Source organism: Scyliorhinus torazame, chromosome 7 (assembly GCF_047496885.1).
Source record: "Scyliorhinus torazame isolate Kashiwa2021f chromosome 7, sScyTor2.1, whole genome shotgun sequence".
NCBI classification, from domain to species: Eukaryota; Metazoa; Chordata; class Chondrichthyes; order Carcharhiniformes; family Scyliorhinidae; genus Scyliorhinus; species Scyliorhinus torazame.
This window is the reverse complement of record NC_092713.1, coordinates 261205731-261233489: the sequence shown is the minus strand read 5'-3', so window position 1 is coordinate 261233489 and position 27759 is coordinate 261205731. Positions and strand designations below refer to the sequence as shown.

Sequence of the window (27759 nt, the reverse complement as noted above, 5' to 3'; positions counted from 1 at the left end):
AGTGTGTTAAGGTTAAGAAACTACATGTAATGTGCTATTGTTAAGTTGAAGTTTAAAAGTTTAAGTATTGTTTTCTTTTATTTCGTTTTAATAAAGTTTGCTTATCAAATAACCACGCCGGAATGGGTTCGATCCGGGACCCGGGTCACTGTCCATGTGGAATTTGCATTCTCCCTGTGTGCAGGTGGGTCTCACCCCCACAACCCAAAGATGTGCAGGGTAGGTGGATTGGCCATGCTAAATTGCCCCTTAATTGAAAAAAAAGAATTGGGTACACTAAATTTTAAAAAATAAAAATAAAATAAAATAACCAAGCCCTATTTCTTATATTATCACACCAGGAACAAATCTTTCCGTACAGTCTTAAAACTTTAAAATGTTATGGCCATGGTTCAGTCCCTTAGCCATTGTTGAGAGCTGACCAAGCATCTGTAACAGTATCTACAGACAGAGCTCAAACAACTTATTGGTCTTTTAAATTGGTAGATAGAAAATCAGAAGGACTCCTTTATGGTTGGGCAGTCCATTTTTCCTTTGGTCCCTTGCAATGTAATCATTTGAAGAGGAACCATCTTTATACCATGCCTTAAATTCTAGAATATCTGATGCCTTGGTCCAATATCTCAAATTTGAAGCCAAAGGAAATAATCAAATTACTCTCAAAATATGAAATGTTAGGCAAAAGCAAAATAAAACTGTTGTAAAACATTTCCAAATCACTTCTGCTGCAAGCACCTCTGATGGTCAATGGGCAAATGTGCAGCGTAAGAAGTCTCAGGTTCAACTCTTGGTCTGTGCTAAATTAGCTAATCTTAGCCATCAAGATAATTGTCATCAAATTTATTAATAACATTTAATAATAATGTTTTGCTTCATGTTATAGCACATCAGCAATCTGAGTGATTTGTGTATACTTTTATTTATAAATATTGTGCATTTCCTTATACTGTATATTCAAACTATACATTTCCAACCATTACAAGCCGTCAGTCACACATTTCTTTTGTGTCTGTAATTTATAAAACAAAACAGTGCAGTACCACAGAAATATCAACCAGTTATATGGATATATGCAAGAACACGGTGCAATATATCACCTTAATTCACAAAAGCTTACTACTGAATCCAAGTAAGCCCAGTGGCCAAAGATGGTGTCCCAGCAGCCTTTGCATTCAGCTAACAGTCTGATGTAGTTCAGCAGTGGTCATTATCTTTATCGCTTATGAGTTATCTTAAGGGACATAGACAATCTGGATGGTCCACAGGGAAAAGAGGCTGATATAGCTTAGTTAGCAATGTCTTTCTATCATTAACTTGGCACTCACAAGACATATGCAAAACCAGTGGCTCAAACCAGGCTGGGCTTGCTTGTTAAAAGGTGATATTTTGGATGTCAATCCTCAGCAAAATTATATCACAGTGAGGAACAATTGCTCTTCTGGCTATTAAGCAAAAATAAAAATAGAAACAAGGTGAGATACATCCTTCAAAGGGGGATTCTCATGGTTTGGGGCAGGTGGGGAAGAACCCAGAAAGCCCATCAATTGTATTTGTCACAATGACATCACATAAAAATGACGGATATTTTCAACCAACACAAAATTACACCATCTTATTGCACATTTAAAAGGTAATGAGTGAAAAGTGACCATAAAACTGCTCAGTTCAATGACGCACCTTTACGGGTGTCATTGTTCAGCTGGCCATCTGTTCACTTTTGTTGAGAAATCTGTAAGATTTAAGGTCCCTTTTCTTTATATCCAAGTGAAACACAGGAAAAAAATTGAAGGTACTCTGTTTCTTATTTAATTAACCCTCTGAGGACTGATAAATTAATTTTAAAATTCTGCACTAACATAACAGCAAGGGGCACAGACCACAAAGAGACCAATGTATAACACATAAAATACAGTTTTCTGTACCAAACAGTCAAACAATCAAAATATAAATATCCTATCCAGTTCAGACACAATGCAGATGTACTGCTGAAGCCCTCAAAGGGTGTTGACGAATTTAACCTGAAATTAGCAATTGATCATCAAAGTAGAGACCGCCGTTGTGGCAGTATTTCATGGAAGAGACAAACTTGTGCTTCAACATCCCAGGTGGGAAACGTGTATCACAAACTTACTGGGGAGGGTAGGGGGGTGGGGGGGGAGAGATCACACATTGCAAGAGAGTCACACAAATCTCTAAGGAAAGAATACGAGTCATCCATAGACTATTAGTAATGATCCAATTAAAACATCACACAGTGAATACTGAATCTCAGAGTCACACTTTGTTAGGTATATCGGTGCAAGTCCACTTTACATCAAACCTATCCTGTATATTTCTAAAAGAAAAAGTAATTGCCAACTTCAGCAGCCACTGGATTCAAGAGTAGAAATGTGTCCATCGCTTCAGAGTCAGGGGCACTTGCAAACTTAGCGCATAAAATCTCTGCCGAAACCCGCATAATTACTGACGCGCAAGGTATCCAATTTTTTCAATGTGCTTTTTCTTTTAAAATGGAGATAACCTGTGTTGTTAAATCAAGCAAGCCAATGGTGTCCGATTGTGGTGCAGCTACAAGATATTTCAGTCAGGAAATCTTTAGTATATGAAAGCTTTTTTCAGAGAGTTTCCATGTGAGAGATCAATTTCTTTTTGTCACAAACACCAAAGTTGTTAGTTCCACTGAACAGCACAGAAACGGAAGTCTGATTGACAATCTGCACACGTAATACATGCAGGAGCCGGAACAGGGAGTAATGGGAAAGTAGATCTGGCAGTGGTCAGAGCCCAGTGTGACCAGAAGCAGGATTGTTACCTGTCTGTCCATTCTTTTGGCCAATCTACTTTTTATTTTAAGCGGGATGTCTGAAGATGTGATAAACGTGAGCCTGACACCACAAGTCGTATTATCTCACTTTCTCGGTATGTCTTACAATCGGGAGGCATGAACGATTTAAGTTTCCATTGAATTTTGATCAGCAGCAAATAACTCATTAGATCTTAAGCCATTTCCCCATCCACCACCTTTGCCCTTATTTGGCTCAGGATTCAGTAAATAGGACCAACCCTGCTCAGAGACTTATTAAAGTTGAGGAGAGGGAGCAGTCAAACCCCAAAAGTATCCCAAGAACTGTCAGAGCCCAAAGCAGGGATTGGAGAGCAATGAGAGCTCAGGAGCGCAGCGGAACCGGGAGTTGTAATAACCTGGGAGCAGGGTACAGTCTGAGGCCAGGACAGCCCAGAAGCGTAGATGGGAGGGTAGCCTGAGCTTGGGAGCAGTCCTCGCGAGGACCTTGCTTATTCTCTATAGATGGTATTTCCGCAGCAGTTCTAGTTGCCATGGATATTTTCGCTCTGGGAACCTGTCGGGTATTTTAATTTTTAGAAAATCTTGGATGCATTTCTCTAACTCTTCCTCAATTGTCAGTTTCTCTTTGACTTTCTTTTTGCACGAGTTGGATTCACGGGATCCACTGGTGAGTGTCCTCAACAGATCACTTTTCCTGCGGAATTCACTTTGCTGTACTTGTTGCACTGGCCCTTTCTTGGCTGGCCGATCCAGTGTCTGGATATTAGGTTGCCGGGTGACTGGGCCGCAGATCACTGTCTCCTGTGGGGAACTGGCCTCAGATTGGCTGTCGCAGCTCGAGGTGGATAGTTCATTGCACGAGGTTACACTTTCCCCATCCTTTTCGCTTCTATCATTTCTGCAGCCACATTCACACTGTAGTGAGGGCCATCGGGAAGAACCACCTGGAGGAGTGAAGAAAAAAAGAATACTTTCAGGATATTAGTTTTATCGTTGCAAATCTTTATGACAAAATGCCGCTGACTTAAAGGGACATCGTTTGGCGGTGTGTTTTTTTACGCACCCCTTCACCTTGCAAGGGATAACAGCCAGAAGAGTGGGGCAGTTGCATTGAAGTAATATTATACACAAGTGGTATGATGGCATGTTCTGACATGATTTAACTCACCATGATTTTTTTTTTCTGACAAGCAATGAATTATCCGTTTCCATGAAGATATTACTCCTTTGAAGAGGAAACTTCTAATTCTAGAAATATCACTGTTTTCAAAAAATGATCAAGCTTTTCTGTACAGACTCCATCTAAAATGATCACAGAAAATTAAGCAAATAATATGGTCCCGACAGTGTAATGTATTACTCTGGGCGCGAATCAGCAGACTGAAGTTAAAGTCCGCTGAACGGCACATTTAGCGGAGTGTTTCTCGGGGGCTGCAGCGCCAAGAAACATTCTGCATTCCACCTGCACTTTGCCTTTTATTTGGCCACGGGGAGATTCTCTCCGCCTAGTCCACACTTAAAGGGATTTCCTGCTTAAGAACCGCCTCTCACAGATTGGGCTGCCATTTGGTCTAGCAGCCCAGATCTTCCCGCCCACCCCAGAATTTTTGAAACCTCGCCTCAGAACATAGAACATAAAAAAATACAGCACAGAACAGGCCCTTCGGCCCACGATATTGTGCCAAACCTTTGTCCTAGATTAATCATAGATTATCATAGAATTTACAGTGCAGAAGGAGGCCATTCGGCCCATTGAGTCTGCACCGGCTCTTGGAAAGAGAACCCTACCCAAAGTCAACACCTCCACCCAACACTAAGGGCAATTTTGGACACTAAGGGCAATTTATCATGGCCAATCCACCTAACCTGCACATCTTTGGACTGTAGGAGGAAACCGGAGCACCCAGAGGAAACCCACGCACACATGGGGAGGATGTGCAGACTCCGCATAGACAGTGACCCAAGCCGGAATCGAACCTGGGACCCTGGAGCTGTGAAGCAATTGTGCTATCCACAATGCTACAGTGCTGCCCTTAAGAACAAATTAATCTACGCTATATCATTCTACCGTAATCCATGTACCTATCCAAGAGCTGCTTGAAGGTCCCTAATGTTTTCGACTCAACTACTTCCACAGGCAGTGCATTCCATGCCCACACTACTCTCTGGGTAAAGAACCTACCTCTGACATCCCCCCTATATCTTCCACCATTCACCTTAAATTTATGTCCCCTTGTAATAGTTTGTTCCACCCGGGGAAAAGCTCTCTGACTGTCTACTCTATCTATTCCCTGATCATCTTATAAACCTCTATCAAGTCGCCCCTCATCCTTCTCCGTTCTAATGAGAAAAGGCCTCGCACCCTCAAGCTTTCCTCGTAAGACCTACTCTCCATTCCAGGCAACATCCTGGTAAATCTCCTTTGCACCTTTTCCAAAGCTTCCACATCCTTCCTAAAATGAGGCGACCAGAACTGTACACAGTACTCCAAATGTGGCCTTACCAAAGTTTTGTACAGCTGCATCATCACCTCACGGCTCTTAAATTCAATCCCTCTGTTAATGAACGCTAGCACACCACAGGCCTTCTTCACAGCTCTATCCACTTGAGTGGCAACTTTCAAAGATGTATGAACATAGACCCCAAGATCTCTCTGCTCCTCCACATTGCCAAGAACTCTACTGTTAACCATGTATTCCGCATTCATATTTGTCCTTCCAAAATGGACAACCTCACACTTTTCTGGGTTAAACTCCATCTGCCACTTCTCAGCCCAGCTCTGCATCCTATCTATGTCTCTTTGCAGCCAACAACAGCCCTCCTCACTATCCACAACTCCACCAATCTTAGTATCATCTGCAAATTTACTAACCCACCCTTCAACTCCCTCATCCAAGTCATTAATGAAAATCACAAACAGCAGAGGACCCAGAACTGATCCCTGCGGTACGCCACTGGTAACTGGGATCCAGGCTGAATATTTGCCATCCACCACCACTCTCTGACTTCTATCGGTTAGCCAGTTCGTTATCCAACTGGCCAAATTTCCCACTATCCCATGCCTCCTTACTTTCTGCTTAAGCCTACCATGGGGAACCTTATCAAATGCCTTACTAAAATCCATGTACACTACATCCACTGCTTTACCTTCATCCACATGCTTGGTCACCTCCTCAAAGAATTCAATAAGACTTGTAAGGCAAGACCTACCCCTCACAAATCCGTGCTGACTATTCCTAATCAAGCAGTGTCTTTCCAGATGCTCAGAAATCCTATCCTACAGTACCCTTTCCATTACTTTGCCTACCACCGAAGTAAGACTAACTGGCCTGTAATTCCCAGGGTTATCCCTAGTCCCTTTTTTGAACAGGGGCACGACATTCGCCACTCTCCAATCCCCTGGTACCACCCCTGTTGATAGTGAGGACGAAAAGATCATTGCCAACGGCTCTGCAATTTCATCTCTTGCTTCCCATAGAATCCTTGGATATATCCCGTCAGGCCCAGGGGATTTGTCTATCCTCCAGTTTTTCAAAATGCCCAACACACCTTCCTTCCTAACAAGTATTTCCTCGAGCTTACCAGTCTGTTTCACACTGTCCTCTCCAACAATATGGCCCCTCTCATTTGTAAATACAGAAGAAAAGTACTCGTTCAAGACCTCTCCTATCTCTTCAGACTCAATACACAATCTCCCGCTACTGTCCTTGATCAGACCTACCCTCGCTCTAGTCATTCTCATATTTCTCACATGTGTGTAAAAGGCCTTGGGATTTTCCTTGATCCTACCCGCCAAAGATTGTTCATATCCTCTCTTAGCTCTCCTAATCCCTTTCTTCAGTTCCCTCCTGGCTATCTTGTATCCCTCCAGCGCCCTGTCTGAACCTTGTTTCCTCAGCCTTACATAAGTCTCCTTTTTCCTCTCAACAAGACATTCAACCTCTCTTGTCAACCATGGTTCCCTCACTCGACCATCTCTTCCCTGCCTGACAGGGACATACATATCAAGGACATGTAGTACCTTTTCCTTGAACAAGTTCCACATTTCACTTGTGTCCTTCCCTGACAGCCTATGTTCCCAACTTATGCACTTCAATTCTTGTCTGACAACATCGTATTTACCCTTCCCTCAATTGTAAACCTTGCCCTGTTGCACGCATCTATCCCTCTCCATTACTAAAGTGAAAGTCACAGAATTTTGGTCACTATCTCCAAAATGCTCCCCCACTAACAAATCTATCACTTGCCCTGGTTCATTACCAAATACCAAATCCAATATTGCCTCCCCTCTGGTCAGACAATCTACATACTGTGTTAGAAAAGCTTCCTGGACACACTGCACAAACACCACCCCATCCAAACTATTTGATCTAAAGAGTTTCCACTCAATGTTTGGGAAGTTAAAGTCACCCATGACTACTACCCTGTGACTTCTGCACCTTTCCAAAATCTGTTTCCCAATCTGTTCCTCCACATCTCTGCTACTATTGGGGGGCCTATAGAAAACTCCTAACAAGGTGACTGCTCCTTTCCTATTTCTGACTTCAACCCATACTACCTCAGTAGGCAGATACTCCTCGAACTGCCTTTCTGCAGCTGTTATATTATCTCTAATTAACAGTGCCACCCCCCCCCCCACCTCTTTTACCACCCTCCCTAATCTTATTGAAACATCTATAACCAGAGACCTCCAACAACCATTTCTGCCCCTCTTCTATCCAAGTTTCCGTGATGGCCACCACATCGTAGTCCCAAGTACCGATCCATGCCTTAAGTTCACCCACCTTATTCCTGATGCTTCTTGCGTTGAAGTATACATACTTCAACCCATCTCCGTGCCTGCAAGTACTCTCCTTTGTCAGTGTTCCCTTCCCCGCTGCCTCACTACACACTTTGGTGTCCTGAATATCGGCTACCTTAGTTGCTGGACTACAAATCCGGTTCCCATTCCCCTGCCAAATTAGTTTAAACCCTCCCGAAGAGTACTAGAAAGCCTCCCTCCCAGGATATTGGTGCCCCTCTGGTTCAGATGCAACCCGTCCTGCTTGTACAGGTCCCACCTTCCCCAGAATGCACTACAATTATCCAGATACCTGAAGCCCTCCCTCCTACACCATTTCTGCAGCCACGTGTTCAGCTGCACTCTCTCCCTATTCCTAGCCTCGCTATCATGTGGCACTGGCAACAAACCAGAGATGACAACTCTGTCTGTCCTGGCTTTTAACTTCCAGCCGAACTCCCTAAACTCGTTTATTACCGCCACACCCCTTTTCCTACCTACATCGTTGGTACCAATGTACACCACGACTTCTGGCTGCTCCCCCTCCCCCTTAAGGATCCTGAAGATATGATCCGAGACATCCCTGGCCCTGGCACCCGGGAGGCAACATACCTTCCGGGAGTCTCGCTCGTGACCACAGAATCTCCTATCTATTCCCCTAACCATTGAATCTCCTACTACTATTGCTTTTCTATTCCCCCCCCCCTTCCCTTCTGAGCCCCAGAGCCAGACTCAGTGCCGCTAGGGCCTTCCCCTGGTAGGGCATCCCCCCCAACAGCATCCAAAACGGTATACTTGTTTTGAAGGGGAACGGCCACGAGGTATCCCTGCACTGTCTGCCTGTTTGTTTTCTTTCCCTGACTGTAACCCAGCTACTCTTGTCCTGTACCTTGGGTGTGGTTACCTCCCTGTAACTCTTCTCTATCACCCCCTCTGCCTCCCGGATGATCCGGAGTTCATCCAGCTTCAGCTCCAGTTCCCTAACACGGTCTTTGCGGAGCTGGAGTTGGATGCACTTCCCGCAGGTATAGTCAGCGGGGACACCGGTGGTATCCCTCACCACCCACATCCTACAGGAGGAGCCTGCAACTGGCCTAGCCTCCATCCCCACTTACCTTACAGAATATAGCTGCCCTGTGGACCAACTGGACCTTCGCCCTCCGACTCTGCTCCCAGTCAGCTGCACTCTCTGTAAACTCCTGGCTCCCTTCTCGCTCTTTGCGGAAATGTAGGAAACAAAATGAAAGGAGCGCCTTACTCCCTCCTCACCTAACTCCCTCAGTCACCAAACTCTCACTATAGCACTCAAATGCACCAAATTCAGCACTCAGTGCAAAAAAAGTCTGCACTGTAGGGGATCATTTTTATACTGTGAATCTAGCCTCTGAAAACTGGCCTAATCCAATTAAGTAATTAACAAGCTACAGCTGCAAGTACCTACAAGTAGAACCTTTGTTTAAAGCTGATTGAAAATTCACCTTCTTCTAAACCAAACAGCAACTTTTAAGTTAATTAACTAAATAGAAGAAAGACTAGACTTTAGATAAAAATGAAGCCTATACTCCCTCAGTCACCAAACTCTCACTATAGCACTCAAATGCACCAAATTCAGCACTCAGTGCAAACAAAGTCTGCACTGTAGGGGATCACTTTTATACTGTGAATCTAGCCTCTGAAAACGCAGTGGAGGGGGTCTCTTCCGCCTCCACCACAGTGGAGACCATGGCGAAGGCGGAAGGAGAAGAGTGCCCCATGGCACAGGCCCGCCCATGGATCGGTGGGCCCCGATCGCGGGCCAGACCACCGTGGGCGCACCCCCCAGGGCCAGATCGCCCCGCACACCCCCCCCCCAGGATCCCGGAGCCCGCCCGCGCCGCCTTGTCCCGCCGTTCGAAAGGTGGTTCAATCCACGCCGGCTGGCGTGGGTTGACAGCGGCGGGACTTCGGCCCATCGCGGACCGGAGAATCGCCAGGGGTGGGCCCGCCGACCGGCGCGATTTCCCCCGACCGGCGCGGCGCGATTCCCGCCCCCACCGAATCTCCGGTGGTGGAGAATTCGGGACACGGCGGGGGCGGGATTCACGCCGGCCCCCGGCGATTCTCCGACCCGGTGGGGGGGGTCAGAGAATAGCGCCCCTGGTCCTTCACTTTCAGGCCTGAATCTCCTGTCCCTTCTGGCTTCATTCTTTGATTGCTGGATCTCAAAATTATTAAACTAACCCAGTTTGTCTGACAAGACTGTGACCCCAGCACTTGGGTCCAGTTTAAATTCTGTTCCGTATCCTTTGACTTCTAGCTCAATGACCAGAACTGCATGTTGAGGTCTTTTAATTCTCCACAACATCTTTATCCTGAATGTCAATTTGCCGTATTTTAAAATGGGGGAAACCTGCCCCTGCTCTTTTCCCTTCAATTGTGCTTTAGACCTGCAGACCTGTTTAGAATGCCTGGTCTTCTCACAATAAAGCATTTCACTCTCCCTGCTGGGTACTCTTTGTGGTAATGCTGCCTTTTGATGCCACATCTGGAACATTTTAACGGAAGGGTTTTTCCCACCCCTTTTGCTGTTTTGGCAGGGTTTAATGGGCTTCTTAGTGGGCGGGGCAAACACGTTGGCCTACTCTAATGTTAAATCCTCTTTGGGTTGCCAAAACTTTCAACAGTGCATCCTCGAGCATGCCGACTACGATGGGGTCGCAAATGAGCTCAAGCTTTGGAACTGCAACTACTGGCCAGTCGATGCAAGTCATTAACAAATGAATCAATGGATTCACCCGATCTTTGGCTCTGTTGGTTTTATCTTGCCAATTTAATGACCAGATTCTTAGAGCTGAAGTAATTATTGAAGACCCTCAGAATCTCCTGATAAAAATGTATAATATTGGATGGAATGTTGTGTTTTGTGTATAAAATAAAAATGTCCTGAATAAAAATATTTTTTAAAAATCTCCCCATAAGACCCAGCAGCCTCCTTGGCTCCATGTCTCACCAGGACATCATCAGCTAAGTCACCAACTGCATATTGAAGCATAATGACCAAGTGCCTTTTCTTATAAACCCAAAGCTGTTCAGTACTTTTCACACTGTCTCCTCCAGAGCTCCTACTTTTGTCAGTGCTGTGGACCCTCAATGTGCTCTGTAAGGGATAGTGACTGTTCAGTGGCTGATGACATTGTAGTGGTTCACTGTCCCCTACCAAAATATGTTCTATTTTGTCCTTCTTCATTGTGAAATCAAGCTGTTTCAACGTTGTCAACAGTGGGTTACCAATCTGTAGTCTTAATTTCTTAAATTGCCATCATGTCTGAATGAGGTTTCACTTCTCTGAGTGACCCGGGGATGCCATGAGCGGCCGCTGACGCTCCCGCGCATGCGCCGCACAGCAAAGTCATTTCCGCGCCAGCTGGCGGGGCACCAAAGGCCTTTCCCGCCAGCTGGCGGGGCGGAAATCAGTCCGGCGCGGGCCTAGCCCCTCAAGGTGAGGGCTCGGCCCCCCAAGATGCGGAGAATTCCGCACCTTTGGGGCGGCGCAATGCCAGACCGATTTGCACAGCTTTTGGCGCCGGTCGGCGGACATCGTGCCGATTGCGGAGAATCCCGCCCAGATCACTACAACTCCTGGGCCTAAAGATAAAGAAATTAATGAAACTATCCATCCCACAGAATCAGCAACTTTCTCTGCTCAGCAGAAGAGCATATTTGGGATTTGGTCTTCGATAAAGAGTCAACGGGATTACAGGATAACAGCGGAGCTGTACTTTGAATGAATTCCTTGGGTTGATCTGGGAAATTTGGAAAATCCAAAAGTGAGCGTCACATCACTCTACTCCTGGATGGCAAACCCATCTGCTTATTTACCACTGGAAGAGAAGCACACCTGCTGATCGAGAAAGTCAAGGAGCACATGGACGCTGCTGTAAGGAGTGCTCTCTACTGTTCCAGTATATACAAAATGGAGCTCAAAGCTAGTGACTGTCCCTGAACCTAATGGCGATATCAGGTTCTGTGTTGATCTGACACAACTAAACAAAGCTGTTCAAGACGAGATATACCTGATACCTTCTGCTGATGACAGTCCAGTGAAGTTGTTCAAAAGTGTTCTTTTAATGAAGCTGGATTCTAACAGCGTTTTTTGCCAGATTCCCCCTTGCACAAAATTCAAGGTTGTTCGCAATGCTTATCATTCCCCTTAGTCGCTTTTGTTTCAAGACTTTTCTTTGGCATATCCTCTGCATCAGGACACTTTTGATGCACAATGTTCAACATTCTCAAAGGCAGAAAGGACCTAATTTTCCATATAGAACTATAGAATTCCTACAGTGCAGAACGAGGCCATTCAGCCCATCAAATCTGCACCGACCTTCTGAAGAGTACCCTAACTAGTGCAAACCACTGTGCCACCATGCCGCCTGATCAATCATCCATGTTGCAACTAAAGAAGACCACAATCATAGAGACTGGGAGGGTTTAAAAGTGTTTGACCATACAGGTCTCACTCTCAATTAAAAGAGTTTGGAGAGAGCCACCATCAGATATTTGGACCACATTATATGCCAAAAAGGGAAAACAGTAGAGACCCAAAAGACCAAGGCCATTATAGAGTTTCCACAACCCAAGACAGCTGCTGATATACAAAAGGTTGTTAGGCATGGTCAAGCAGGTGGAGAAATTCATCACAAATTTCTACTGATACTGTCATGGCCAGATGTATCTGCAACAGTCAGGTGGGTGAGGATGAGGTCAAGTATGTTTTTTACTCTTGTTGGTTCCCTCACCACCTGCTGCAGTCCCAGTCCCACAGTTATGTCCCTTACGACCCGGTCAGCTCGATCTTTGGTAATGCTACCGAGTCACTCTTGGTAATGGACATTGAAGTCCCCTACCCAGAGATATTCTTCACCCTTGCCAACCTCAGTGCTTCCTCCAAGTGGTGTTCAGCATGGAGGAGTACAGATTCATCAGCTGATGGCGGCTGGTACGTGATAATCAACAGGAGGTTTCCTTGCCCATATTTAACCTGAAGCCATGAGACTTCATGGGGTCCAGAGTCGATGTTGAGGACTCCCAGGGCAATTCCCTCCCTACTGTATACCACTGGGCTGCCATCTCTGCTGGGTTTGTCTTGCCGGTGGTACAGGACAGTCCCAGAGATGGTGATAGTGGTGTGTGGGACATTGCCTGGAAAGTATGACTCTGTGAGTATGGCTATGCTTGACTAGTCTGTGAGACAGCTCTCCAAACTTTGGCACAAGCCCCCAGATGTTAGTAAGGACTTTGCAGGGTCGACAGGGCTGGGATTGCCGTTATTGGTGCCTGGGTGAATGGCGGATGTCCGGTTTGATTCCTTTTTCATGTTTTTGTGATTAAATACAATATATATTTGAAAGTGATGAATTTAGAGTCTATGAAGATCAGGCTGGGGAATGGGACTAGCTACGTTGCTCTTTTGGGAGCCAGTGCAGGCATGATGGGCCGAATGGCCTCCTTCTGTGCTGTAAATAACAAACAAACAAACTGAGTGGCTTGCTAGGCCATTTCAGAGGGAATTCAAGAGTCAACCACATTGCTATATATCTGAAGTCACATGAGGGCCAGACCAGGTAAGGATGGCAGATTTCCTTCCCTAAAGGGCATTAGGGAACCAGATGGGTGTTTATGACAATCGACAATGGTTTCATGGTCATCATTAGACTTTTAGTTCCAGATATTTTATGGGTATAAATTCTACCACCTGCTGTTGTGGAACTTGAACCCGCGTCTCCAGATCATTTACCCCAGTTCTCTGGTTTACAACTCCAGCGACAATACCACTGTGCCACCTCAGTGCTGACACACTGTCAAGAGTTACAGTTAACCAGGCTACAGAACATCACTTTACACCCATTCCTGAGGTGGGAGCACATTATTCGTCAATACCAATTACCCACCAGCCTCTGCAAACAAACTCAGGCGGTGGAATTTTACCTCCTGGGACCAAGTCCCGTGGCAGGGACGGAGATGGGGAGTGTTAGCCGCATCAAAGGTCACTGGGGCTTGGCGCTATATTGGGAAACCCTGGCCTCAATACATATGCATTGGCGGTTTTGCGCAGCGGAGCAGGCTGGACGGCTTGCACCCGCCATCATATCCATTATCTAGAAGGCGCCCGGATATAACTGAACCACCATTGAAGAAAGAAGATGGATCCCCTGAAGAAAGAAGATGAACCTCTAGGAGCACTCTGAAGCTGGAAGATCCACCTGATAGATGCTCCCACCTGCACTGCTGCATGTTCCAGGATCCATGGTCACTGGAGGCCTCCATCTTAAACTCCAGAGACACCCCCAAGCCTTCTTCAGGTATGTGCTGGTTTGCACAGGCCACATTGGTCCAGATGTGTTCTGGATCAGAGTTTCTTTCTCACTGTCGCATCGACAACTGGAGGGCGAGGCAATTACCGTTGGGCTTTTATCAACATCCCATTAGCAGGTTACAATTCTGTTTCACACCGGCCTCTGGCGAGCAGAAGTTTACGCTGTTGTGAGACCAACCTTTGAAACTCCTGCCACATTGCCCTCCCGCACACCATTAAAGCCTCCACAGTCCCAGATGACCATAGGCCGGTTTTCCCTTTGAGGAGGGGAGCTGACTGCTGTTGATTTAACCTGCGGATTACCACACCTCAGGCAAGGGGCAAGAGTGAGAATGTGGGGTCTTCATGAATAACCTCAGCCGATACGGGAATTGAACCAGCACTGTTCGCATTGCTCTGCATCACAGCTGTTCAGCCGACTGAGCTAAATTAGCCACGGTGGTTATATGAAAATTCCACCCAGAGGGAATAGGAAAACTCAGCAGTCAGGCCAGACACATACTGCAGTCAGGCCAGACTGTTGGCCAGATTATGTCCCAAGCAATAAAGGTGAGACAATACCGTGAACAACAAAAACATCTGACAATTTTTGATGACCTTCTAGTCTTCAACGATAGGCTCGTAATCCTCAGAGAGATACGAGAAGACATTTTCCAAGAACTCCACGGTGGTCAGTTTGGGATTACCAAATGCAAACCACAGGCACAACAATCGGTATGGTGGTTGGGAATTTTGAATTCTATCAAAGAATTTATTTTGACATGCCATACCTGCACCATGAACAGACAAGAACCAACAGAACCATTACTCCCATCAACATTTCTGTCCAGACTTTGACAAAGGCTATTAATGGACCTCTTTGACTACCTTATAGTCATTGACCATTGCTCTCACGCACTGGAAATCAGAAGACTCCATACCACATACACGGAAACTGTGGAAAAAGCTTTGAAGCACATTTCTCAGTCGATGGCATTACGGATGATCATCTCGAACAATGATACATAGTTTCTGACAATTTGCATCGGAAGATGGATTTCATCATGTGATCAGTTGGCCATAGCATCATAAGGTGAATGGGGAAGCGGAGAGAGAGGTAAAAACCCATTACAATGTTGGTGAAAAACAACATTGACCTAGAGATAGCCTTATTCGATTCGAGGGAGTCGTCATTAGGGAATGAATTTGCACCAGCAAATCTACTGATGGAGAGAAGACTAAAGATCCAACTTCCTTCACTGCAGCATCAACTCAGACACAATGTCACCATACAAGACCATGAGCAAGTAAGATGTCACGGAAAACATACAAAGAGGAACAATACAGCTGGTAATAATCGGCTGAATAGAGCAAGAACACTACCCAGGTTAGAACTTGGGGAAAAGGTGTGAATAAGAGGCTGTCAATCAGAAAACTCAGCAGCCAGAATCCCACCTTGGCGTTCTCCGAAGAAACAGAAAAGTTCTAATATCCCTAGAAGCCACAAGGAGACAATCATTCCAGTATTATCATGATGAGACTGACAAGATAAACTCTAATTCAGATATCCCAAGAAACGGCACTCAGGTCCAGGAGCAGATTGTAGACCAACACACTCAACCGAGAATACGCAAGATGAAATCAGGGAGACTCCGAAAAGGAACAGATTGGTACAACCTGTGAGGTTATGGCTTTGGGGGAGATAGTGGGACTATAAATAGTTTCACAAAATAATTTAACAGTTTGCGATTATATGTGGGGGTGGAGTTGAAAAAGGGTTAATTACTATGATGTTAATGATGATGTAAGAATGACATCAAAGTCAGATGACCAAAAGGCTCTAAGAGAGCATGACACAGAACAATCTGCGTCCAGAGAACAATCTACTTCCCATGAGGTCTTTGTAAATCGTGTAAAAAATAGTTTAAAAATATATATATACTGTTATCAAGTCACTCATGAAGTGAAACTTCATCAAAACAGTTTGTTTCCCCTTTAGATTTTTACTGAATTCAAATTTCACCATCTGCTCAGGTGGGATTTGAACCTGGGCCCCCACAGCATTACCTGGGTCTCTAGATTACTAGTCCAGAGACAAACCCATTGCGTCACCACCTCCCCCTCATTATAATAAGTAAGGAACAATGGGCGCAATTCTCCCCCAACGGCGCGATGTCCGCCGACTGGCGCCAAAAACAGCGCCAATCAGACGGGCATCGCGCCGGCCCAAAGGTGCGTAATGCTCCGCATCTTTGGGGGCCGAGCCCCAATATTGAGGGGCTAGGCCGGCGCCGGAGGGATTTCCGCCCCGCCAGCTGGCGGAAATGGCGTTTGTTGCCCCGCCAGCTGGCGCGGAAATGCGGCGCATGTGCGGGAGCGTCAGTTTCTCGCGCATGCGCAATGGGGAGAGTCTCTTCCGCCTCCGCCATGGTGGAGGCCGTGGCGGAGGCGGAAGGGAAAGAGTGCCCCCACGGCACAGGCCCGCCCGCGGATCGGTGGGCCCCGATCGCGGGCCAGGCCACAGTGGGGGCACCCCCGGGGTCAGATCGCCCCGCTCCCCCCCAGGACCCCGGAGCCCGCCCACGCCACCTGGTCCCGCCGGTAAATACCAGCTTTGATTTACGCCGGCGGGACAGGCAATTTCTGGGCGGGACTTTGGCCCATTCGGGCCGGAGAATTGAGCGGGGGGGTCCCGCCAACCGGCGCGGCCCGATTCCCGCCCCCGCCCAATCTCCGGTACCGGAGACTTTGGCGGGGGCGGGGGCGGGATTCACGGCGGCCAACGGCCATTCTCCGACCCGGCGGGGGGTCGGAGAATGACGCCCAATGTTCTCCATTGTGTTTTATATCATTTGTAAAACAAGAATGACGCAAGGACCACCTGCCAGGCAGCAACATCTGGCGGAGGAGCTGCATTAACAACCAGTGCCAGTGGAATAAGACTGTAAGCATGCACAGAGGAAACCTCTTTACAATTTTACATCATACCAGCCGCCTCCTTCTACCTCTGCAGCAAGCCCCTTGAGCTTGCAGCTACATGATTTAGAAATGCATAAATGTCTGAGAGAATCCGTTTCCCCTATAGTCATTTGAAATATGGTGGAAAACGGTTTAAACTCAGGAGCGGCAACGAAAGGAGCAGGCATTTGCATACTGTTGACAGGCATCTGTGTCATTTGCAGCATAATTAGGATGTCAATGTCAGTTTGAGGTAAATGTGTCTGCTGCGCTGTTGAAAAAACAAAAAAAGTGGTCAGTTTTTCCAATCGGTTTTATTCATACTCTCATTGATTGCAACAGAGAAATTCTAGCTTTTTAAATTTCCCTGATGCTCCAAGCAACATGGGATGCATAGACGCTCCTTGCTTCTATGGTATAAATGGCAATAAGTATATTGCATGGCATGAAATATTTCTGTTCATTCTTGGGTGGGTATATGATCCACCTTCCCAACTCTAACAGAAATTCTGACTGCAGTAATTTGTCTTGTTTCATTCAGCTAGCCTTAATTATCTGGCAACTTCCACTTCCTGTTGGCTTTGCTTTCCTGCATTAAGATAATTAAAGATATTGCATTGTTCCAAGAGAAATTTTGTTGAAAATAACCACCCAGATGTTTGGCACGACGGGGTGACTCTCTGTCATGGCAAAAAAGACATAAGAGCCTGGAAACACTGGGCGGGATTCTCCACCCCCATGCCGAAGTGGCCGCGCCATCGTGAACGCCGTCGAGGTTCACAACGGCGCGGAACGGCCCCGGTCCCGACCGATTCAGGCCCTGACAATGGGCCAGTATTGGGGCCGCGTCATCTACCCGCGCCAGGCCTTGTTGCCCGCGTAAAAGCGGCGCCGAATAGATGACGCGGCCGGCGCCGCATAACGGACGTCATCCGCACATGCGCAGTTTGGCCGGCGCCAACCCGCGCATGCGTGGTTGCCGTCCTGTCCAAATCCGCCCCGCAAGAAGATGGCGGACGGATCTTGCAGGGCCGCGGAAGGAAGGAGGTCCTCCTTCAGAGAGGACGGCCCGATGATCGGTGGGCACCGATCGCGGGCCACCCCACATTCAAGGTACCCCCCGGTGCAGGATCCCCCCTCGCCCCCCCACAGGCCGCCCCCCCAGTGTTCACGCACCGCCCACGACTGTAGCGACCAGGTGTGGACGGCGCCGGGGGGAACCCGCCGTTTTGGCCTGGCCGCTCGGCCCATCCGGGCCTCAGAATCGCGGGGGTGCCGGAGAATCGCCATTTTGGGTATCTCCGGCGATTCTCCGGCCTGCGGCCCGCGAAACTCGACCGGCCTGTTCCTGCCGCTTGGGAGAACCGCGTGAGGGCGTCGGACCGGCGTCCCCGGAAATTTTGGTGGCCCAGGCGATTCTCCCAACCGGCGTGGGAGTGGAGAATCGCGCCCCCTAACTCCTGCCTATGAACATGGCGTTTCCCCTTTTGAGGCGGTGAGACTGGAGTCACACTGGTCTTCATGCATGTCTGGTTTACAGAGGCAGCTGACCATTCAAATCACCACTGAAGTGAGATTCTGGTGGTCCAGGAGAGTAAAAGCTGGCGTGTGCAATGTAGACCAGGTGAGAGCTAATCTGAACTTGGTGCATTCATTTGTAGAGCCAGTGTACTCCTTTCCTACTTGCAGACAGGCACGTAGACTGTAACAGCCTTCCTGAGCTTTGTGACGTTTTAGCCCTGAAAACACATTAGTCTCTTTTCTATTGATGCTATTTCACATCAAAGCAACCATACTTAAGTATGTCATTCAAGTATTCTTTCCTCAGTTGTTCGGAACCACTTCTACATGTATACAGGTTAAAGTCCACGATGGATTGTAAGTAAAAAGAATGGACTCAGTTTCCCAGGTTTGTTTTCCCGATTTGCAAGTTGCAGCTTTATCTAACCAATCAGCAATAGGTGTGTGGCAGTGTTCCATGCTGATTCTAACTATATGATTTATTCTATCCCTTTAGTGAGCAGCCTTGTACGAGGCAAGTTTTTTACACAGAAGGTAGTGGGTGCCTGGAACTCGCTGCCAGAGGAGGTGGTGGAAGCAGGGAAGATAGTGACGTTTAAGGGACATCTTGACAAATACAAGAATAGGATGGGAATAGAGGGATACGGTACCCGGGAGTGTAGAAGATTTTAGTTTAGACGGGCAGCATGGTCAGCACAGGCTTGGAGGGCCGAAGGGCCTGTTCGTGTGCTGTACTTTTCTTTGTTCTTTGTACCTCTGCTCCTCACCACCTAGGGTGGCAAGAATGAAATCAGCACATGAAGGACTGCATGCTCAAATTCCTTTTGTGCTGCTCCCCTGAAATTCCAACAGCAGATTTTCTGCACAATACCCTTTGACAATTTAGCAGTCAAAAATGTTTTACTGCATTTCGAGAGAAAATAGTCAGTCGTTCTGGGTTGGTCCCTCTATATGAAACCTTGATTTAAAAATGTAATAATTGAATTGAACTGAATTGAACATCAGCCCAAAAATGAGCAACCCTTTATTTATGTTGACAATGGTTTTGATTTGCTTACTTATGAAGTAATAGAATCCATGGCACATTGTATCGTTCATTACTGTTAATCTCAGTGGGGCTCTACAGTTTTGGACTATGTTCTGCTAGTTGCAACTGCACTTTTGGAAAGCTTGCTGTTGAACTTATGTGAGTCCTCAGCGTCACGTGGATGATGATACATTTCACACAATGGGAAAATCAGCAGGATAGAATGAGGTGATCGGTGCATGGAAGGCCAGATACTTCAGTTCTGAATCTACTGCCGATCGGAGCTCGGACTGAATCTGATTAAATCTGACCTTAAGAGTGTCAATGCAAATGGAGTGATTCATCTCTCAATGGGTCCAGGCATCTTCAAGTGGGTGAAATCATGATTGCTTTTGCCTATTAAATTATTCCCATAGAAAGTGCTTCAATTTAAAACAACATAGATGGGACCAGTAGAGCCTCTCTGCCTATCCAGAGTCACAAACTACACCATCTCAGAAGATGTCTTGTTAATACTATTGCTCATGTCATGTTCTAGATCAGAGAATACAATTCCGGAGGGATTATGTTGTCATCCTTATGTCCCTATATCTGAAACATTTCTACACAGTAAATATACAGTAACAGCAGAATGAGTTAATGTTATTTTTTGTCATACGACCATCAATATATGTCAGCAGACGTTTAGCCTGAGTTGAAGATGATGAAGAGTATGATAATACTATTGGGGGATGAGAGGGAGGCAGTTTTAATAAGAGGTACTCTTCACTTGCAATATTTTCCATTTCTTTTTAAAAACAAATTATTGGAATAAAGCTCACAAATACAGTTTTTCTGATCCTCCCTGGAGCATCTCTTTCATAAAGTACTAGGGTAAATTCAATAAATCCATGTTCCTAGTGGGAGATGCATTTGAAGGGAGCATAAGTTGTTGTAACCCTGTCTCTGATCTGTATGTCCTTTGAGTAACTTTCACCACAGGGAGTGTATGATAGATGAATTTAGCCTGTAATACATCTATCTGGCCTTTTAATATACTCACGAGAAAGACCTTGCAGTGCATTTAAGACTATCTTTTATTCTTTTATAGCTTGTGTCAAACTCTTGAAGCCTTGAATTGTTACAGATTTCTCTACCAGCTGTTGTACTACAGTGACATGTTTCTATTGACTAATTATTTATTGCAAAATTACTATTCATTTAGGATTCTGTGGGCTGTGCTACAGAAATTTCCATGCATTCCTCCTGCCACTTTTCCCATCACAGTAATCACCAGATTTTTACAGTATTTCACCAACATTTCTTTAGACTGCTGTCAGCTTATGAATGATAGCTGTTTCTGTTGAGTCTTACCATAAAGTTTTTAATGACTTGATACATTCCTCAATTTCATTCAGAATCTGCACAGCTCTTAAATGTTGATGATTGCACAAAAGATGAAAATCAGTAGATTGATACTGTCTGTAAACAATTTGGATTGGTTCCTGCATTTCAGCTATTTCATCAGAAAAGCATTTTGCGTTTTAAAATATTCATTTTATTATGCAAAAGTGATGTTGTGATGCTTCATCCTTGAATGTGATTTGAAGGCATATAGTACTGAGCCTTCTGTGTTAACTTGTTTCTGTACCTGTTCATCTGGAATAATTTCAACTAACATTTCCTTTTAAGTAAAAGGTTCATTTCAAAACACGAACATTGTTAATGTAAAAAAATTAAGGTTGTTGGTTCTCATAATTTTTTTATAAATCACACAGGGGACATAGTGTCCAATATCCTATAAAATCCTTACAAATGCACAATTGTAAAAGCATTATGGGCAGTAAGAAACAATTCCTAGGCTCATGCTGGCCACAGCCGCTCGACTGATATCTAGATCTGACTCTGGGTATATATTCGACTGGTGTTATATAAATCATGAATAACTGGGACCAGTGGAGATCCAAAGAGATTTCGGGATCCATACACACAGATCATTAAAATGCAGTTACAAAAAAAGTAATCAAAAAGTCTAATGGAATCAGATTCCAGCATTCACAGTATTTTGCTTATTTTAGATTAATGGAATGTTCGTCTTTCTAACTACAAAGCGAGAATGGAAATAGTAGGAGGTTTTAGGACAACGATACAGGCCCCGGTTTGACCACAGCTGGAGTACAGTGTGCAGTTCCGGCCTCAGCACCTTACAAAGGATATATTGTCCTTGGAAGCAATGCAGTGAAGATTAATCAGAATGTTACCTCGGCTCCAAGGACCAGACTATGCAGAGAGATTACATAAACTATTTTTGTATTTCTTGGAATAGAGAAGAATAAGGGGTGATATGATTGAGGTTTTTTTTGGACCTTGAAAGGAACTAACAGAGGAGGTGAGAGATGGAGATAAGAGGACATGACTTTAAAAACAAGGCCAGGCCATTTGGGGGCTTCAGAAGTTAGGGAACTTCATCTCACAAACAGTGATAGAAATGTGAAATTCTCTCCTTCAAAAAAGGAGATGTGAGCTTCAACAAGGATGTGAGCTCAGACTAATAGACTTTTGTCGACCTAAATATGAAAGAATATGGAGCCAAGGCAGGTGAATGGAGGTAAGATACGGATCAGGTATAATCTCATTCAATTGTGGGACAGATTCAAAGGGAGGAACGGCCGACTCTCTTTCCTTAACTTGTGCATTGCAATTAAGAATGGGCATTCATTGTGAGAATAGTTACTTTTCATTTACTTCAAATAATAGCCACAACACTTATTCATTTTATTGGGTATAATATATAAGTTTTGGTTTTACAATGAGAACGAGTATAAGCAGGTTAAATATACAATGACAGCTGAGTAAGTCAATGCCCAATGTGTTAATACCTAAAGAACTCCATGCCTTTCACTGCAAACAGAAGCTGGCATATTTGTTTGTTATTCATTAAATGTTTTTTTTTCCTGATGTTTTTCATTTCAAGAAGTAAATGTAAACTGAGAAAAGGTTCTGAGGTTCATACAGCTCTCAGTCAATCAAAGGTTGGCTGCCCAGAATTTGATGATTTGTACAATGTAAGCTGTCATTCTTTATACAAGACAAAGGGTCACAACGACAATATTGATTGTAACACTTGCACTTTTTAATCTGATTCAGGTTTGTCAAGTCATCACACTTCCCACGCTCAACAATACTTTCCAAAAGTATATCTCCATCGATCCCAAGTGACTATAAAGTTGACTCAATAGCCTTTAATCCTTTTCAGACAAAATAATGTTTTCAAAGCTGTGCAAATGCTGAATTTTTAAAAATCAGTTTGCTGTCCATTCACACAAAATAGAACAAAAAATCCTCAACAGCCTTGATTTTTGAAGTGATGGGGAATGTTTGAAGTAACTACAATCCATCAGTACAACTGCATATATGGGCCCGGATGGTCATCCTTGATGCGGGTAGTGAGAGTCAGTAAAATTCCTGGCTCGACCCGAAGCCCCAAGAAAAAGTGCCCGCAAGGACAGGAATCTCATTGTGGGTGGGGGAGTGGGCAAAGGCTGGAGTCGGCCTAGCCGACCCAGGAAAATGTTCAGAGGCAGTCGCGGGGGCTGCCAGGTGCCAAGGTGGTCTGCTTGAAAGGCCCGCCTCGGTGCTATCGCACTTGGTCTCAGTTAAAATAAAACCAAAAGTGGCCCTCCAGCCTTGACTCATCACATCCCACACACTCCCCATGCCCATTCATGCCACCTCTCCCTCGCCCCCCACACGCTCCCATGCCAAGATATGCCTCATAAACAACCCATTTGGCTCCTCATGCATGTCATTTCAAGATATGAGCTCCCATCCAATCCCTATGGTCCCTCGCCAAGGTGTGCTTACCCTGCCCAACCCCCATGACTCATCATGTTACGTATGTAAACTATCCCCACCACCCACCCCCATGTCCCCTCATGCCCCCTATGCCCAGCTCTAGCTCTTCCATGACCATTGGCCCACTGTATCGATCCAAGGTCCTCTGTAGTACAGTAGGATGTGTAAAAAAAGCTTTAAAAAAAACAAACAGGCATTCATTCATAACTTTCTACTATATTAAAAAGAGCTTTTACTACAGAGTAATAAACATATCAATCATTCAGACCCTTTAAAGTTCCAATAGCTGACTGCAAGCACTTGAAATCTCTTAAACTTGTATAAATATACATTGCAAAATTGACAGCAGAGATCAGAGAGCCAGAAATATCAATCAAGCAGTGTTTTGTTTTGAGCTCAGGTCCTTCAACCCGTCTGGGATTCGAAGGTGTGGGTTGAGGGTAAAATATCAGCCAGATTTGAACATATCCCTTTTTGGCAAAGAACAAGACCCTGCAAATGAATGTGTAAGAGTAATTGAGCCACGTTATGAATTTGACTAATTATCTTAAATTGGTTGTTAGTGTAGTTATTAGCACATTCAGAACTGATCAACAAGTGCTGCCCAAGTGCAGAATCACATCTAGCAGTATATATTTTGTTTTTGCCTATTTCAAACAATCTAAAGGAACATGCTGTTTGATTTGATTAACCAATCATTGGGACATGAGGATTACATATTTGACATTGCCCCTGCACTGAAATTCATTCACAACATTGCTCAATTATGTGGTGACCGGGTGTCTTTTTGGACTGACAGCAGCATTTTGTTTATAGCTATTGCAAAGTAGCAAAGTGAAACAACTTTCTTAACTTGGTGCTCAAATATTTGAGATACTTTGCCTTTCCAAAGTAATTTGTGGTAGACCAGGCACTTTCCAGGTCCGAAAACGGTGACTTTTGGCCTATTTGTGAGTTTGCATTGTACGCAACAAACAATGATCTGATCGAGATAGGCATAGTCCCACAGGATAGCATTGATGTGCTCTATTTCTACCACAGACTTGCAAGGTCAGCAAATGGCAAGGGCCCTATTTAAAACATTGCTGATGAAGTCAGTGTTGCAGCGTGTGGAGCTCTATGAATCCCAATGTATATGAAAGTAGGCTTGAGGTAGAAAGTGGTGAAGAATACATTAGCAGAATTCTCAACCAGTCTATCGAGGAAAAGGAGCGCATTGGACTGTTCCACCTCGAATGTGAATTTCAAGATGGGATGGAGCATATTAAGATGTGAAGGGAAATCCCTATGAACCTCAAAGATTACAAACATTCCATTTACACATCAGAAATCTGCACGGGATAGGAGGTTAGGGCAGATTCCATCAAAAACGCATTTTTCATGGGAGCTTTTGAAAATATTAGCGAGCGCAGGACCTATAGAGTTTCCAATAGCTACACCATCTATTTAGGCGTACACAGAGTCCTTAGCCTGTCTGTGCAAGTTGCTAAGTTCATAAGTTCAATTTATGCAGAATCAGAAAATGGCAGCATATCTGGATTGCCAGGATATAGCGTTATGGTGCAAATGACTTAAATAAATAAATAAGCTTGCAATGTTGAACATGCACACAGACAAGGTATTGTTATTTTAGTAACTTGAGGAAGCCAGTGGTAAGAGAACTGAGGTTTATTTAACTATATACAATATTCTGCTCAAGCAGCAACTCGCTCCCAGTACAATCCTAGGGAGAACTAACCACACCAGGCCTTGCCTTGGGCTGGCTTTTATGTTTGTTTGTAACAAACACCAGCTGGGTGGCCTATGCCCCTTATCTGCGAAGCTCGTACTCCACGAGTCCTATGGGGAGATCAGCAATAGTTTCCCCGTGGTCCTAATGAGGGTTAAAACACCCGGTGGGACCAGCAAAAAAAAAAAAGGGCGGCCACTCGGCCCATCGCGGGCCGGAGATTCGCAGGGGGGGGCTGCTGCTAGCGGCCGCCGACCGGCACGGCGCGATCCCCGCCCCCGCCAAATCTCCGGCGGCGGAGAATTCGGCAGCCGGTAGGGGCGGGATTCACGCCGCCCCCCAGCGATTCTCTGACCCGGCGGGGGTCGGAGAATCCCGCCCCTTATCTTCCACCGAGTGTAGACCATCCCATAGGTCAGCGCTCTAGTGTGGAACATGCACTTGCTCCACTTTAGCCGGACCCCTACTTGGGAAAACCACCAAAGCACTTCCTGCAGGGTGACCGTATGCTTCTTCTCTGTGGTGCCCGTGATGAGCAGGTTGTTCAGATAGATGGCCACCTTCAGCAGACCCTGCATGATATTATTTAATCCTGCTGGAAAATCACTGGGGCCACTGAAACCCCAAATGGGTGCAGGTGTATTCAAACAACCCCCGATGAGTATTTATGGTTGCAAATTTTCTGGACTCCACATCTCGCTCCACCTGTAAATAAGCGTGGCTCATGTCAAGCTTCGTGAAGGTGCATCCTCCAACACGTTTTGAGTACAAATTCTCCAGCCTAGGCTTCGGGTACCAGTCCAGACTTTAAGCTTGGTTCATGATGAGCTTGAAATCTCTGCAGAGTCGGACAGATTTGTTGGGCTTCATTACTGGCACAACTGGTGTGGCCCATTTCACAAACTGCATGAGATGTGTGAGCCCTAGATCCTGCAGGTGCCAAAGCTCTGCATCGATCTTGGCATGCAATGCTGAAGTAACAGGGACTGAGCATCAGGATCCACATAGATCTGGGCCTTGGTCCCTTTATCCTGCCCAGACCCTCCTGGAACACTTTGGTGTATTTTCCCAGCATGCCGTACAGATTCCCGGTGCCCATCTGAAAATCCTGTTGCCAGTTGAAATGGAGAACCCGCAACCAGTCTCAGCCCAAAAGGTTCGGCCCCAGTCCCTGCACCACAACCAAGGGAAGACAGATCGTCTGCCAAAGCTCGCCTGTATACTCACCTCGCTTTGGTGTCACGCAATGTCAATGGCATGATCCCTGCGCAGTCACTGACATGTTTGATGGTCCACGATCAAGACAGCAGCTCCAGTGTCCAATTCCATTATCACGGGGTGACGGATCAGTGTTAACTTTGGGACTGTGATGCAGTTCAACCGCATCAAATAGTCTTCCTCATCCCAGGGGGTCCACGTGCAAGGCTTTGGTTTACAGTAATCTCGGCGGCTGTCGTGGATGACATTCCCTGCATGGTAATTGGTGGTTCTGACCATCACAAATTTTATGACCACACATTTGGCAATGTGTCGGCTCTCCCGTTCATCCTTAGGGGAGATATATCACCAATCAGCGGTATCTCCTGAGATCCTGACTCAGCTGTAGAATTACCTTTGAGGTTGCTCTTTTGTAGGAGGTCATGTCCAACCTGCACCCGTGATAATCCGTGATGCATTGGGAGTTTGAAACAAGGGGTGGGCCAAACTATGGATGCCATAAGACATGAACCCCTGCAGCTCCTGCATTCCTTTCTCCGCATGCTCTCAGGCCAGTGGAAGCTCAATGGCCCATTTCAAATCCAAGGTGACCCCATGCAGTACTGAGTAATCCATATCATATCTAATATTGGAGCCCACTAGCACAATCATTCTAATATCATGACATTTCCCTTTTTTTCCAGAAAATAAAAACATTTCAGACTAGTTTCCGTTCAAACAAAATAGGTTGTAAGTATAGGCGACCCACATCCCCAAAGTCTCCTGTCCAGTTGTTCAGCCTCTGTTTTGACCAGTCCGTTTTGTCTTTTACTCATCTCTGTATCTCTGTGTTTTTTTCACAGTTCTTCCACTGGATGTTGTGAATGGTGACAGATGTGATTTTGGTGGCACGGGGCCTTCACCAGCTCCGTGGGGCTTTCACACCTTAGATAGTTTTCAGCACTCTCAGGTATTGTCTGGTTATCTGCTGCTTCACTGCTGTGTCATAATATACACCAGTACATTATGGTGCAGACACACACGCACTGATTGACATGCAGTGGGACCAATCAGCAAACACAACAACACAGCCAATCACCAGTGAGAGCACACGCACTATAAAGACAAGGGACAGGAGAGTTCCCGTTCATTCTAGTAGCAGCCAGCTCGGAGCACAGAGCTCACAGCCTGCAACACAGACAGTCACCATGTGCTGAGTGCATCACCTGGTTCGGACTAGGCAAGGGTCAACAGTTAAAGCTGGTAATTCCATTTACCCACAGTTCAAGTCTGTTAATATAGTTAACCTTATAATAAAATAGAGTTGCACCACTTCCAGTGTTGGTGACCTGTTTGTGATCCAGAACACCCAACACATCATGGTGGATTCTGCTTCTTATCATATATCATAGAATATCTTAGAATTTACAGTGCAGGAGGCCACTCTGCACCGGCTCTTTAAACGAGCACCCTACCCAAGCCTACTCCTCCGCCCTATCCCCACAACCCAGTTACCCTACCCAACACTAAGGGCAATTTTGGACACTAAGGGCAATTTAGCATGGCCAATCCACCG

At 45.6% G+C, this 27759-nt stretch overlaps 1 protein-coding gene across 1 annotated transcript in view; it reads right to left on the bottom strand.

Moving 5' to 3' along the window:
• Nucleotides 1-900: 900 nt before the first annotated feature.
• The window catches only part of LOC140426998 (BTB/POZ domain-containing protein KCTD16-like), a 343701-nt gene continuing 316842 nt past the window's right edge, over nt 901-27759 (bottom strand). The window contains exon 2 of the mRNA XM_072512365.1: nt 901-3750. Coding sequence (XP_072368466.1) covers nt 3302-3750 — 449 coding nt within the window. The 3' untranslated portion in view covers nt 901-3301. The remainder of the gene's footprint in view (nt 3751-27759) is intronic.